Source organism: Motacilla alba, chromosome 18, assembly GCF_015832195.1.
Source record: "Motacilla alba alba isolate MOTALB_02 chromosome 18, Motacilla_alba_V1.0_pri, whole genome shotgun sequence".
NCBI lineage: Eukaryota > Metazoa > Chordata > Aves > Passeriformes > Motacillidae > Motacilla > Motacilla alba.
Genome location: NC_052033.1, coordinates 1,170,023 through 1,184,810, shown reverse-complemented (window position 1 = coordinate 1,184,810; position 14,788 = coordinate 1,170,023). Strand labels below are relative to the sequence as shown.

The 14,788-nt window shown below is 49.4% G+C and overlaps 1 protein-coding gene across 2 annotated transcripts; it reads right to left on the bottom strand.

Moving 5' to 3' along the window:
• Positions 1 to 5,327: 5,327 nt before the first annotated feature.
• Positions 5,328 to 11,791, bottom strand: LOC119709408 (melanin-concentrating hormone receptor 1-like). Of its 2 annotated transcripts, none has more exons than XM_038157119.1 (2): positions 11,585 to 11,791; positions 5,328 to 8,365 (listed from the first exon to the last, which is right to left on the bottom strand). In XM_038157119.1, the coding sequence occupies exons 1-2, from the start codon at positions 11,640 to 11,642 to the stop codon at positions 7,317 to 7,319; spliced, it is 1,107 nt and encodes a 368-aa protein (XP_038013047.1). In that variant the 5' UTR covers positions 11,643 to 11,791; the 3' UTR covers positions 5,328 to 7,316. The 2 variants fall into 2 exon arrangements, with proteins under 2 accessions (XP_038013047.1, XP_038013048.1); XM_038157120.1 differs by having other exon boundaries at positions 5,328 to 8,362.
• Positions 11,792 to 14,788: the final 2,997 nt, after the last annotated feature.

Genomic DNA, 14,788 nt, shown 5'->3' with positions numbered 1-14,788 from the left:
GATTTGGAGAGATTGGAGGAATGGAGGTTGTGCTGTCTCTAACACATCAAGGCTCAGCTGCTCTGCCTGGTCCCTGGTGCTGCAGCTTCTCAGCAGCTTTGGTCTGTCACTGGTGGCTTTGTCTTTCCTTGAGCCACCCAATGCTCTCTCCATTTTCCTTTCCTCTACTAAAGGACACTCAAGATAAGCAGTTGCTTTTCTCATCAGTACTGTAGATTTTATCTGAGACAACAGCCCACACTTTCCAAGGATAAAAAATGATCCTCATTGTTGTCCTGTCTCCAGCCTTCAGCTGAGGTTTGGGTCATAAATACTTGTAAAACATCTGAAATTTTTAGACTCAGGAACTAGAGGACAGCAACCTGTCAGCTTTCCTTCTTAGCAGCTCATTTTGGTGGTGAAATCAGAGCCCTGAGTCTTAGGCAGCCAGAAGAAGCTTTTGGCATGACTCAGACCTTGTTTGGCTTGGCTTTTCTCTAATCCCATGTCATTAATTTCAGAGGAAGCAGCGGTGAGTGAGAGGAGGCTCTGGATTTCCCCGTGGCCAAGGAGTCTGAGGCTGCCTGTGCCCCATTTCCTTGTGCCACTAGGAACTGGGCAGTGCTGCCATTGCCTCCTGGATGCACTTGTGCAGGGTGCCATCCCCTTTTGGAACAGCTACCACACCCCTTGGGAGGGGTGGTTTGGTCCCAGAGCATGTTCAAGGCAGGTTCCCTGGTTAACTGTTGTCGAAGGTGTGAGGGTGAGTTTGGAGATAAAATAAAGGTGTCTCCAGCGTGTTTAGGTCTTTATGATGTTCTTCTTCTGAGAGATAACTACCCAGCTCAGCCTCTCCTTCCATCCTGTAGCCTCCAGAGCTCCAGGAGAGCTGGTAGGGCCCGAGGGAAAGGCAGAACCTGACTTTATCCAGCACAGCCCTTTTCCCAGCTGCACACAAAGCTGGTCTGCTCCTCTTCCCACTAAAGCCAGGAGTAATTAGCTGTGCTGTGGCAATATAATGAACAGTGGGGCTGGATTTGCTGGGTAAAGCCTCCCTCAGCACACAGGAGACATCTTAATTAGCCTGATTGGGCCACTACATGGTTGATGGGGAGATGCTGGAATGTTGTTTTTCTTTTTTTCCTTTTACCCTGAGCCTGAGAGTGTCAGGAACAGAGGGGGGAGGTTTCATTAAAATCCTCCCAAGAAAGACACATGATTTATTTCTCACGGAACAATCGATGTTTCCCATGCTGCAGAAAGGCTGAATATTAATTACAGCAAATGAGCCCTTTCTCATTGAGCTGCCAGTGTTTGTTCTCAGACCTCAGCCCCCCAGTACTGACTGGGGGCTGTGGCTGGCACAGCCTGGGAGCAAATGTTCATGTGCTTTCTTCAGTGGCAGCAGTTGGCTGAGGAAAAATATCTGGATCTGAATGAAAGCAAAGGACTTGTTCTCACTCTCAGAGGTGACATTTTACGATTTTCTTTTTCTTCTCAAATAGTTTCTGTGTTAATAACATAACAAATGTGCAAGTCCAGAGCACTTGAAGGTCTGAGCTGAAATCTAGGTGGTTGTAATGAGTTGCCCTTTTAGAAAAACAAAAGTGGGAGGGAGTTAAGTCCCCAAAATGTTTTGTGCAAGTTGAAATTTAAGTCTTAATTCACGAGCTGAGAGGAAGGAGGACAGGGAGCCCTGATGGGAACAGTCTGCTCCCTTCACAATCTCTTTCAATTTCATGGTGGGAGAGACCTGGCTGCTGGAGAAGGTGCACCTCTAAGAGCAAAGTTCCTAAAGGAGTAAGTCAATAAGAACTTTCAGAAACTCTCATCAGGGATAACTTCACCCACTGTTTCCATCCCTCTGCTTATCCCTGTTGACTTCTCTGTGCCAAAATGTGCATGAAAATGTTAGAATTTGGCTTTCTGTGTTCAAGCCCCATGGGAGAAGGGGGTAGAGGATTGGAGCCTGGAGCAGGATGTGGGTGTGAGATGTCCTGCTCCTGGGTGAGGCTGTGGCTGCCCAAGGAGAACTCTCCTCTCTGCCCTGAAGTGTCTGGTGGAGCAGGGAATGGCAGCCTGGTGTTCCTGAGCTGCTGTGCTTACAGCACCATGTGTAGGAAGATAATTGTAAGAGCTCCTTCAGACTTAGCAAAGGCAACTGAGTAGTAACTAAACACCAGAATAATTAAAATGATGTCACCGACTCTCAGGCTGCCTACTCTGTGAGTGGAAACCTGCAGGGGACACAAGAGCACAGGTTGGAGGGAAGGGCTGACTCATCTGTTAACTCAGTTTCAGGTGAAGGAAATAAGGTTTAAAGCTTAAACAGGGACACGCTCCAGTTTTGGTTTAACTAAAGCTTGGAAAAATCATTGCCCTAAATGCATTTCTGTGGATCCAGACCCTGCAGATCCTATTGCAATGCAGTGCTGGACGATGAGCAATTGGTGCCTGGGGTGGGATCTGCTCCCTGGTGTGCTAAAAACCCCCTCAGTGCCGTGGTGTCAATTCACCCCTGGTGTGATGGGCAGAGCCTGGCTCTCATTTCCAAAGGACTGATTCTGTGTGGACCTGCAGGACGAGGCCTTGAGCCTTCAGCAGTGCTTGTGCTGCTCAGCTGCTGTGTGTGGGGAGGGGAGGCTGATGCAGTGACTTGGCTTTGGAAGAGCAGAGGAGGAAGGGCTTCCTGCAGAGGCTGGACCCCAGGGAGCATGGACCTGACTCCAGCAGTGTTTAGGGATGGTGAGAGGTACTGAGGTGACACCCTGATGGCTTCTCTGGTATGTTTGTCCTCAGCACTCCTGAAGTGCCTCTGGAAGCACTGCTCTGGGCACTGCCACGCTGAAGCCACTTCTCAAGGGTGACTCTGTAGTTGTTGAAGACCAGCTCTACCCTTTGGGAGGAACCAGAGCTGCTGCTCTTCCTGAGCCAGACTGGGACAGCGGGAGTGGTGATTTCCATAGCCAAGGCAGCTCTATTGGTAGATGTGAGAGGAACGATTATCGTGGCCTTTGTGATCATAGGAGCTGTTTCCCGAAGAGGATATGGATAGGGACAAAGGCTCTCAGAGCTGGTATACTCTCCCATGCCCTTCTGCAATTGCAGTCCACATCTCTTAGCAAAGTTTTTTCCCCAGTGGTACAATGAGTTCCCTGTTCAATGCAGATTCTGGAGACTGGAGAAGCCCTTCAGTGGGAGATGGGGGCTGTAGATGAGACAGCCTTCCTCCTTTACTTCTCCCGTGTGGTTGTGTTTCCTTTTTGCTGCTCCTCCCCAGCCCCACAGCAGGGATGGAGCCAGTGGAAAGGCTGTGGGGGTTTGGCTGTGCTGCTTCGCTAGCAGGAGGTGAGCAGGACAGGGCATTGCTGTGTGGTCCCTGCATCTGGCAGGAGGATTTAGGAGAAGTGAATTTAGGGCTGGGAACGTATCCGTACCTGCCACGTGGCTCCTCTCCCACCGGTGAGTCTGCTGCATGAAATGCGTTCAATTAGCAGCCCAGGAGGGCTGAGGAAACAGGATTAGTCAGGCTCTGGCTGTGTCCCAGGGGCCAGTGAGTCACCCCACCTTTCTCTCCTCCCCACCCTGCAGCCTCCATCCATGTGCTCCATCACGGCTGAAGTTTTCTCCTGGGCAGGTTTAGCTGTGCGGAGACTTCAGGTGGAGAGGGGTGTCCAGGGAAGGATGTCACCAACTGGGCTCCAGGGACCTCAGCTCCAGGGATGGCTTGGCAGAGCTGTGACTGGGGGAAGGCAGGAGTTTATTTTGCTGCCTGTGGGGAGGCGGGGAGGTGGAGAGTGGAATAGAGGTAACTGAGAGGGTTGAGCTGGGGACTGAATCCTGCCACGACCAGCCAAGGATGGCTTTGTCGCTAGGGGGGAAAGTAGGAGTAAAAGTAACTGGACCATCTGCCCTTTTGTGGGAGTTTATCAAGAGCAGAGCTGTGACATGTGGCTTCACTTGCACCTCTGAGGACAATGAGGGGAAGAGGAGGGGCTGGAGAGTGAGCCCATCTGTCGCCCTGCTGTCTGACAAGGCAGCTCACAAACACATGGGATAAGTGCTGGCAAAATGAGCAGAGGAAATTTGTCTCCTCAAGCATAGTAGGCTGTTGATCTGAAAAACCAGATTGAATAGTTTTTCTGTCACCCTTTGGTTTCGAGGGTGTTTTCCCCCTGTTTTTTCAGCTGGATTTCCCTTTGATTTCTCTCAAGATAGAAAATGGGCTGTGTATGGGAAGCAGGACTGCCTCATGGGAAATGAGCTGCCTTATCTCTGTGCCCTTCTCACGGCGCCTCTCGGGCAGCCCTCGCAGCACTCAGGGCTCTCCATCCCTGCATGAGTAGCTGGGCCCTTCCCTACTTTGCAATTCCCTTTATTCAGGCTCTGCCCTTGGTAACCAAGGCACTGAGACAGGAGATCACATAATAAATACAAAGAGCAGAGGGACAAAGAGGTAAAGCTGAACACAAACCAGAATGTCAATGGACTCTCTGACTGAATAAAGCCAGTTCTGAAAAAGTTGGAAAAGGGATAGGATGTTTGGAGGAGGTGTCACCAAGGTGCACAGAGACTGTTTAGCTCCTGGAAGGCCTTGCCTTATGATCTAGGTAGAGTGACACCTCTGAAGGCATTTGATCAGTAGGTTTGCTCCTAAGGACAGGCTTTTCTTCATTTTGCCCTGTGCTTTGGGGTGATTTTGGGAAGTTGACAAAAGTTACATGCTGATTGTGTGCTAGTTCGCTTCCTGTTTATGTCTTTCTTCTCAGCCTCTCCATACATACACAGGTGTCCACATCCTTGTCTTCTCAGGGAGTATTTGTCACACTTTTATGGATGTGCATGGAAAGGGAAGGACCCCACAGCCAGTATTTAAATATTTGGAATAGGAAACCCCTTCAGGACAGGCAGGAGAAACATGAGGGAATGGAAACCATGAGCCTTTGCAGGGTAGTGGGAAGGGACACATGCCTCTGCTGGAGGTTAATTTGGAAGCCTTCTCCATGGTGTTGGGACCAGTCTCTCCAGTATGGCTTTCCACCTCACACAGATGAGATCTACAGGACTTCAAGCTGGGAAGGTGCCTGTGTTGTGGTCAGTGTTGGACTGGTGTGTTGACTTCAGTGTGATGAGATCTGGGAAAGGTCTGCCCCACAAAACCCCTTCTGAGTGCTGCACCAGTTGGTGCTGGGGTGGCCCCCCTTGTGGTTAGCCCGCTCGCCCCTGTGGTTTTTAGCACATGGCTTGGCCACACTGGTCAGATGGACACACTTCAGATAGGAACAGACTCCTTAAAACCATAACCACCTTTACTGTGTAAGCAAGCTAATATCTTCAATGTTCTGCTCTCTGAGAGAGCCCTGATAACTCAGGCTGTTTTCACTTCTCATGCTTTCCTTATGGCTGGCACCAGAGGAAGAAACACCCACCCAGTCATTACCACCTCCTTTCCCAGAAAATTGTGCCAGTTCTTCCCTTCCCTGCCTCATGGGAGAAAGGTAACACATAACACAATAGCTTCCCTTGTCCCCAGGGCAAGTCTGGCTGGCACAGCACACATCCTCCTCGACCTTCGCTCCATTCGAGCCCTTCAGGGAGAGTACTGACCAAAGAGCAAAGCAGCTCCATGAAAAACAGCAGGTGAAAATTCCTGGCAGTTAAAACGGAGCAAAGACTTTTGAGCCATAAAGCTTGAAAGTTCCGCAGGTGTCTGGCTTTGTTGGCTGGGGAAACACAGGCGAAACATCCACAAGATAATCTCAGTCACAGCCTGGATGTGCTGGTTTTGACAGAGCCTGGAAGAAAATACAGAGAGACCCTGTCCTGAGGTTTGTACAATGACTCAGAAAGCAACGTGCTGCATCTGATGGTGTCAGAGGTGCTGGTGTTGCACACCTGGTTGCTTTGATCACCAGAGGTAAGCGAATGGCTGTGTGCTCTCTACAGGGTGTAGGCTGAAATACTGGCTGTACTTGAGTGCACTTACAAGTGTGATGTAGGTGCCTTAGGTGCACCTGTGAGTGTGTGTGTGGCTTAGGACATCCTGTGCAGGTGACACAGTTTTGCTTTGGAGCTGAGTAAGGGTGAAATTCTGTTCTCAGCGTATCGTGGGTGGCTGGTGGCGTGAAACCCTAAGTGTGGTATAACAAATTCCTTTGGACTGTTTGATCTTTTTAATTCTTTAAATTAAATCCATCTACAGTAACCAGTCCCTCCATGTCTTACAAAGTGCTGAACAATGCCTCCGTGGTCCCTGTGGAGCCCAGCACAGGCTGTCGGTGTAATCCCCGCTTTGAGCTGATCTCTGCTGTCTTTTCTCTACTTTATAATAAGCAGAGTTACTTCCTAACCTCCGACTGTTAAAGCTGCATATACAACACACAGACACTTAATTTTCCCTCTTTTAACTTTGTGTAAAGCATTTGTTATTTTTGAGGAAGCTGCATAAGCAACTCTGCTTCCCCTGAGCTGCTTTTTCACAGCTTCTCTCTCCACAGATTGTGATTTTTAGTCCTGCTTAAAAACCTCTGCTGGGGGTTCCCCAATGGCCATGCAGACTGTGAGGCACAAGAGCAGTATGAAGAACTAGCACTGTGAAAATCTGCTCATTGGCATGAAAAAACACAAAGCTGGTGTTAGCAGCAGCAGTTTTGAGAATTCTTTGCAGTCCCTTGAAGCGGTGTGATTATTATGTGTCTTATTTTGCTTGAAATATTTTGGATTAGCATCAAAATGAGCCAGTTCTTGAAGTGTTTTGGTTGCCAAACAATACAGCCCACTGGAGGCAGATGGGGCTGGACTGAAAAGCCAAGCAACAGGGCTGGGTGAGACTTCTGTCCCCAAGATCTCTCTGCTGTGTGCCTCTAGGATATCAGCACAGCCAGCAAAGTCTGCAGATTACTTATAAAAAAAAATTTATGACATTGTGGTTCAAAGGTTCAAGTTTTGAATGAAGAAGCTCTATGTTGACAAGCTGTTTAGGAACCCTGGTTGGGCCAAGAGGTGAGGAATCGTTGGGCGGTGTTGATAGAGGTTTTACTCTTGTAGGATAAATATTCCCCCCAGAAATCCTCTTTCTGTCCTTTCTCTCTTTCCCATTCATCCTCTTTGGGGGCCTAGTGGTGGCAGAGTCCTCCTGTGCAGGGTGAAAAGCAGCAGCACACAGCATCTCATAGGCTGGGAGCAGTGCAGGAACAGAGCAATGGAAAAAGGAGGCACCTGCATTTTGGAAGTGGAAGTTTGTAGTCCATAGGCATCTCCAAGACCTGCCTGAAGCTGCTGCTCCTCCATCAAATCACAGATCCAGAGGCTTTCTGGTGCCCTCCCTTCAGAGTGCCCTAGTGAACAGCCACAGTCACCGGCAGTGAGCGTGGGGAAAAGTCCTCCTGAAACTGAGTCTGCTGGGTGGATTCTGGTGCCAGCTTCAGGCACACGCTGGCCTCTGTCATGCTGTTGTTGTTGGCAGAGCTGCTGTTGCGACAGGGCTCTTTGGCGGGGCGAATGGCCACCAAGAACTGGCGCTTGAAGGTCTCGCTGAGGGCGATGTAGAGGAAGGGGTTGAGGCAGCTATTGGCGTAGCCCAAGCTAATGGCAAAGTTGTAGGCGTAAAAGAAGGCCATGGATGGGGTGTCGATGCCCAGGTGAACGAGCTGGAGGATGTAGAAGGGAGCCCAGCAAATAAAAAAGGCGGAACAGATGGCGACTGCCATTCGGGTGACCTTCTTCGTACGCACCCGGAGACTCCTCTGGGGCAGCGGGACCACGGTGGTGGCCATGTGCTGGAGGATCTTGAAATAGACCACGCAGATGATGACCAAGGGCACAGCAAAGGCCAGCATGAACTGGTAGAGGGTGAACCAGTAGATGTCAGTCTCTGGGTTGGGGAGCAGGAGAGCACAGCGCACAGTCCCGTCCTCCAGGGGCATGAGGCCTGCGTACATCCACACGGGAATGATGGTCAGGAAGGACAGGAGCCACACCAGGCAGATGACAAGAGCTGCAACACACGGCGTCCGAATGTAGGTGGACTTGAGGGGGTAGACGGTGGCCAGGTAACGGTCCAGTGTCATCACCGTGAGGATGTTGGTGCTGGTGATCTGGCTGTTTGTGTCCAGGGCAGTGATGATGGTGCACAGGGGAGCTCCAAAGTACCATGAGCCATTGCCTAAGAGCTGGTGGATGAGGAAGGGCATGCCCAGGAGGAAGAGGAGGTCCACGATGGAGAGGTTGAAGATGAAAATATCAGGCACAGTCTGCTTGCATCTCAGCTTCTTCTTCTTGACGATAGTGAAGATCACAATGAGGTTCCCCATGATGCCCAGGAAGCAGATGATGCTGAAGAGACTGGGCATGATCACATTGGTGTGTGGTGCTGGCTTCTCTGCTACTGCCAAAACAAACCAAAGCAGTGAGTGCAACCCAGAGACAACCTCTTTACAATTTGGTGTGCTTGCCCTGTCCTGCAGATGGACCCATCCCCATCAAAAAACATAGATTGGAATGATTTTTAATACCCTTTCCAGCACTTGGAGAGGCTAAGCTGGGGATTTGGCACTTCCTTCTCTGCCTCTCAGTACGTGCAGCATGTCCAAACCTGGCTATGTGCAGGCATCTTTCCTCAGCTCTCCCGATGTGCTTCTGTCCTGCTCTGCAACTCCCCAGCCCTTTTCTGAGGGACTAACCTCTGGCTGGCATGCCTCTGCATTCACCAGCACCTGACAGAGTTGACAGTAACTTTTATTCCATGGAGTGAAAAGTTTTTAGCTGTTTTTGAGGGGAGTGGGTGAGGCAGCTTGTGCTTCCCACACTGGAGAAGTAAAGCCTTTCTGTGGGTGCCAAAATCTGGATAAAGTCAATGCTCAGACTGCTATCAGAAAGATTCAGTTCATCTGTTAGATAGTTTATCTATTGTACGGTATGAGACACAGAGTTCATTGACCATGCAGGCAGACACCTCATGCTTATCTGTGTTGTGAGATCTGGGACTGTACTTTGGCTGTGTCCCTTTCTCTTACCAAGGTTTGACCAAAGAACATTCTTCTTTCCGTCTTCCTTCCCTGCCTCTCTCCCTTTCTCTGGTTTCTTTCCTACAAAGAAATCTAAGTATGTAGCCAGACAAGGATTGGGAGTATGTTTCAGAGGGGCCCTTCAACTGGGATTGTCCTAGGACAAAAACAGCTTAAAGTTACTGTCATTGAGTTCTGGTTGTGGGTGGATTTCCAAGGCAAAATTCTTGCCTGATAACACTTAGCTTATCCATGCCAGTGCTTGACTGTTGCTCTTTGGGGTGGGACCCCCAAACATAATCAAATTCACATTGGCCTTGTCCCTCACCTGGGTGTAAAATCACACTTTGAAGCCACAAGTTCTTGGGCACAGGAGGTGGTGTCGAAGGCAGTGATGGTGGTGCTCTGCTCTGCAGGGTTCCCGTGTGCTGAAGTCTAAAACAGCCCTTCTTAGCTGAGGCAAATCTCATTTCATCTCATTACTCCTCTCCTATGGGACCTGGTGGTTTTTTTTCCTAGGAAATGGTTTTGTGTGAGTTATTTATGCGGCTGTTACAAGGACTGTTTGTGACAGCCCCTCAGCCTAGGCTGCCTTTCATTGAATTGCAGATGATTCAATGCGCTGTTGATTGGAAATGCTTTCAGTCACTGAACTGTTCCATCTCCTTAGCAGCGGCAGTGGGGAAGCCTCCTCCAACAGAACCTAGGGAAATCTTGACAATTAGATTAAGTGGAATAACAGATACTTACAGGTGTAGTCTTTGCCAAAGCAGTGTCTGTTTTCTGAAGTGGTATTTGCTGACTTTGACCTCTGCAATTCTTGAGTACAAACTTCTCCACACTTACTTTGGTGTGACAGAGAAGTTTGACGGAATTAGCAAGATAACTGGGGCTGCACTGCTGGCCTGTGGCTGGAAATGCGTCTGCCAGGTTTCAGTGCTCTTAGAAGTGGCCATGATGAGCTGCTGCTGGCTCAGTCGTTTTGGCATTAGGAAGCAGCCAGCTTAGGCATGAACAAGTTCAAGGCCAAGCCAGAGCCCAATAAAGCAGTTCCTGCACCATTTTATTGGGAAGCCTCTTTGCAGGTGTTGGAAAGCAACCAATGAGGCACAGGAAAACTAGCAGGGGCCTGAAGGTGGAAGCCAGGCTTGGCTGACAAGACAAAAAAGCCTTGTCCAGACCATTTGTGGGGGGTTAAGTGGTCCCTGTTTCTCCTGGTGACCCATTAATGCAAGCAAATATCCCCTGTTATGTGATTTTTAGTAGATAACCTACAACCATCAGCACCCTCTTGAAATCTGACACTCTTGAGCATCCAGAGATATCTCAAGCCTCCTTAATGCTGGAAGATGGAGGACTAGAAACTGGAAGATGATGATTCTGGTCCTGCTGTTCTGCATGGAGCTGTTATGAATTCTGATCTCCTTTCTTTTAACCATAAACTTTATGAGTGTGGTGGGAAAGGATTGTTTGAGTGAAACATAAATGCCACATGGTTAGCTGGAAATTGGGACAAAATGTCCCTTTCGTGTTGTATAATCGATACAGTGCTCATGGCGATTCTGTAACATTTGGAATGAGCTCAGCCAGCCTCAAAGCTGGATGTGTGCAGGCCCAAAGGCTTTGTGTGAGGCATGGGCTGTGCAGTGCTGCAGCACCTGTCCTGCTGATGCTGTCTGTACAAGCAGGACTTGCCTGAATTATCAGCTGCACTAATTTGAAGCATGTGTGTTCATGTGTGTTTTATAGGCTGGAGTCAGAAGAGCACACCTATCAAATACACAAAAGTTCTGTCTTTTCTAAAGTCTCTTTCATCTTGAGACATCATTGAATCTGAATTTTCAGTGCTGCATTTGTGCATATCCAAGTGAATATATTTTGTATTTAAGCAGCTGCTTCAGGCATCGATTTGTCCTTGTTTGTAGGTCTGTGGCTGCCCTGATATTTTTTCTTAAAGTCCCAAAGGGGCTGCACCATGTGAACTGAATGAGGACTGGGTTCATGTTTTTTTCTCTAAGGTGGTTGTAATACCCTGACATGTAAGAGACTTCATCTTCACTGCATTTCAGAAGGAAGTACCTAAGGCACACTTTTGGTTTCTAAAGGACTGTGCTGGTGCAGAAAGAGTCAAAGACCACGTATAAACCACCTTCTGTTGAAGAGTTTCACCAACTTGAACCATAGAGAACTGTATTGCCCGACCCTAAGCTATTGACTTGAAAACAGGAGGCTGGTAAGGATCTCTGCAACCCTCTCCAGCGCTATCTCATCTTTTCTGTGCTTCCCTCCCTGTCTAGCCGGGCTGGTTCCTCCCTTCCCAGCAGCCAGGACCTGCGGGCTGCTGGAGTTTGCTGCCTGGCAGCCAACAGGTAGCGGCTGGCTGCGAGCCGCCGTGGCCAGCGGCGTGGCCGGGCCGCGTTTCAGCGCTGTGCGGTGCCGGGGGGGTCTGGCAGCCCCGGGGCACCCAGCCCGTCCCTCCGCCCGCCCGGCGCTGTCCGGCCGCGGGTGCTGAAGGCAGCACGGCTCGGGCGGGGCGCGGGGGGTCCCCGCCGCAGCCCCCATCACCCCCAGCCCGCCCGAGCCCCCTCGGCCCCGCTCACCTGAGCCGTTCTGAGCCTCCGGCGCCGAGAAGTTGCGGGAAGAGTTGCCGGGGACCATGGCAGCCAGTGCCGGGAGCCGGGACGGAGAAAGTTGGGCAAGTTGCCCCGGCGGCTCCGCGGAGGGATGGGCCGCGCCCCCGCGCCTTCCCGGCGGGACCGGGCGGAGGGAACCGGAACCCTCCCAGAGCCAGCGAGCGGCGGCTGAGGCTCGGCTGCGCTCGGTTCCGCTCCCGCCCCGCCGAGCCCGAGCAGGTTCTGACATCAAGGAGCAGCTGACTCGGGCAGACACGCCGGGGGCGAGCATCCCTCGCCGCCGCCGGTGGGAGGGAACGCGGGTGCGGAGCGGGGCCGAGCCCGGGGCTGGGCAGTGCCCCTTCACATCACACCCCGAGGGGATGGATGGCTGGGATCTGCGCCCTCCCGGCCACAGCCAGCCTGCGCTCGCCGGCGTCAGGAGGAGTTTTAGATTGTTTTGGGGTTTTTTTTTCCCCTGCCTTTTAAGTAGCTCTGATCTGTCTTTAGTGTGTATTTTTCTCTTTACGGACACACGCGCTTTTTGTCCCCGAGTCATAGGCACAGCCCCAGTGGGGCTGAAGGATGTTAAGGAAACAAATTACCCACTGAAAACTGTTGCTTTCACCCTCTGATGCCTCTAACTCCAATTCTAACCTGAGACACTCCACTTGTAATTAATTCTATGCTATTTTCTGTTCTGCTTCTTGCCACAGCTCATTTGCTTCCTAGCTCCAGAAATTAGGTCTGTTGCTAGCTCAGATTTTATTTGTCTTCTATTTGCCTTAAAAATATCAGGCAAGGATTCCCTTGGGTTTTGAGAAGCTGATTTACTCCTTTTCTTTGCCTTGCCAGAGCTGTAGCCTGTGCTTTTCTGTGGCTTTGAGCTGATGATTGTCCTGTGCTCCTGGCCACTGTTTATACACGGTTTATATGAGATGGATTCCTCCATTATGGTTTGATAAATCATATGTTACCAAGGCAAACAGATCGTTCTGTACCTTGGAGCACTTCCTGGACTGAAAAAACCCCATGATATCATGTCAGAAGCCTGTGAGAAATCCAGCAGCAACAGGCAGGATTTTCTCTGTGGCAGAGCACAGTGCAGTGGATATGATTTACTTTATAAAAAAATGACATATGTCTGCCTGGAAATCTCCCTTGCTTCTGTCTCTTTCTTTCTGTAGTTGCAAAGGCTGGCATCAAATGCAGGAGAAAATTTTTGGAATTTCATAATTCTGTAGGAATCAATCTGTACCTCTAAAAGGCTCCGCACACACAGAGCAGCAATCCCAGCATGGCCTGCCAGCCAGATTTGGCAGCAGCAGTTTCAGTATGGGCCATTTTTGTGTAACCCAAAGGAGTTCATCATTATTAGGTTGTCCTCTAGTGGACCAGCAGCAGACAGAAACCTGGTGCACGTTTTGCCCTGGCATTGAAGCTCTTAGAAATCAGAGACAGGATGAGTTTTTCTGCTCTGCTGTAAGGTTTTTGTTGAGTCCCTGGAGTTGCCTCAGTCCGTGTTTTGCCTGTGAGTTTTTTCCATGGCAGGTATCTGTGGTATCTAAGATTTGAACATGTACAAATTGTTGAAAAGGGGTATTTCTCAGTTAATATTTTCTTTAAAAACTGTTTCCTTCACATCTTGGATGAATGTTAGTGTTCATCTGTATGGGGTTACTGCTGCAAAGCAAGCAGTGGTTTGTGTGTGAGTGTTGGGAGTGTTGTGAACGGCGTGCTGTCCTCTGCAGAGTGCCTTCAGATAATTTAGTTTTACCCAGGCTTGAAGTATGGATTAAGAGTATTTGCATAGGAAACTGGGAGGCAGTTGCTATTGCAAACATTTTCCCTGCACAGACAGGCTTCTACTCACTTTTCCTGGAGAGGAATGTGGTATCTTATAGCTTTCAAAGAAAGAATCTAACATTTAAATATAGCAGTTGTTCCAAAACACAACTTTAGTTTTACTTTGCAATCTCAGCTATTGCTGTTCACTCAGAAAAGCCTCACACATGAGGAAGCTGTAATTCCTTCTTCTCAGCTGTAGAGGCATAAAAACCCACAGCAGCTCTGTCCCTGACATGACAAAGCCATGCTCAGCATCTGAGATCTGCCTCACCACCATTTCTGTGTCACTGTTTCATTACTGGGCTTTTATATTCAGGCTTTGACAAGGTTTGTTTTTCCCTTTTTTTGCTCTGTCAATAATCTGGGAGTTCTTGCCTCAGGGAGGGACTGGTTGTGCAGAGTTTTACCAAGTTTGAAGGGGTAGAGAGAAGGGAGGAATTTGAACTGCAGCAACTGGTGATGCGCAGCCTGTCTGTGCACAGAGCTCGCCGTCGGCAGCAGGAGAAGGCACAGTAATCAGCTCATTATCTGCCTGAACACTTGGAGACAGCAGCTCTCTGAAGGACTGGTTCTGTGAGTGTTCATCTACTGGAAACTGCAGCAGGGATGAGCTCTCAGGGGACCTTGGGATATAGCCGATGAGTTGTGCTAACCACTGCATGTAATTACAAGGAAGATTGAGGCACTAACCCCTTGAAAACACCTCTTAAGAGAGAGATATAGTAATTAACATTTAGACAGGGAACTGCCATCTCGACAGCCTAATGATGTAGATAAAAGTGGGGAAATGGAGCTCAGCCCTTGAACATAAAAGAAAGAAAAATTACTTCTTCCTACAAACTTGGCATCACCACTACACTTAGACCATCCTGTCTGCAACGTCACTGTTATGAAGAAAGATAGTAATCATCCAAAGCTGCTGCTAGGCAAATTCTGCAACCAGGGAATGAATCTGGCTGGTCTAACAGCGGTTTAACCCTGAAAGGCTCTTGCATTTCAGTAATGAGTTTTATTTCCTGTGCCTGTCCCAGCTGGAGATCCTGACTTACGCAACACAAGTGGAACCGCAGCATCCCGTGGGGCAGAGAGCAGCGCCAGCTTCTGTTACTGTGCTACTGAAACCATTTCCCCAGCTGGTTTCACCAAATAATTTCTCATTAAATGGAGACTTTCTCATTTGCTAAATATTTATTTAGCACCTGGCTGCTGCTCTGATTTACACTCTGGAGAGAGAAGCCTTCACTAAGAGCCAAGTTGCAAATCCTCCCCTTGAATTCACCACTCTCCTTACTCACGACTCCAGACTTATAGGATGGGCCTCTGCATTTTTATTGCTTAGCACTT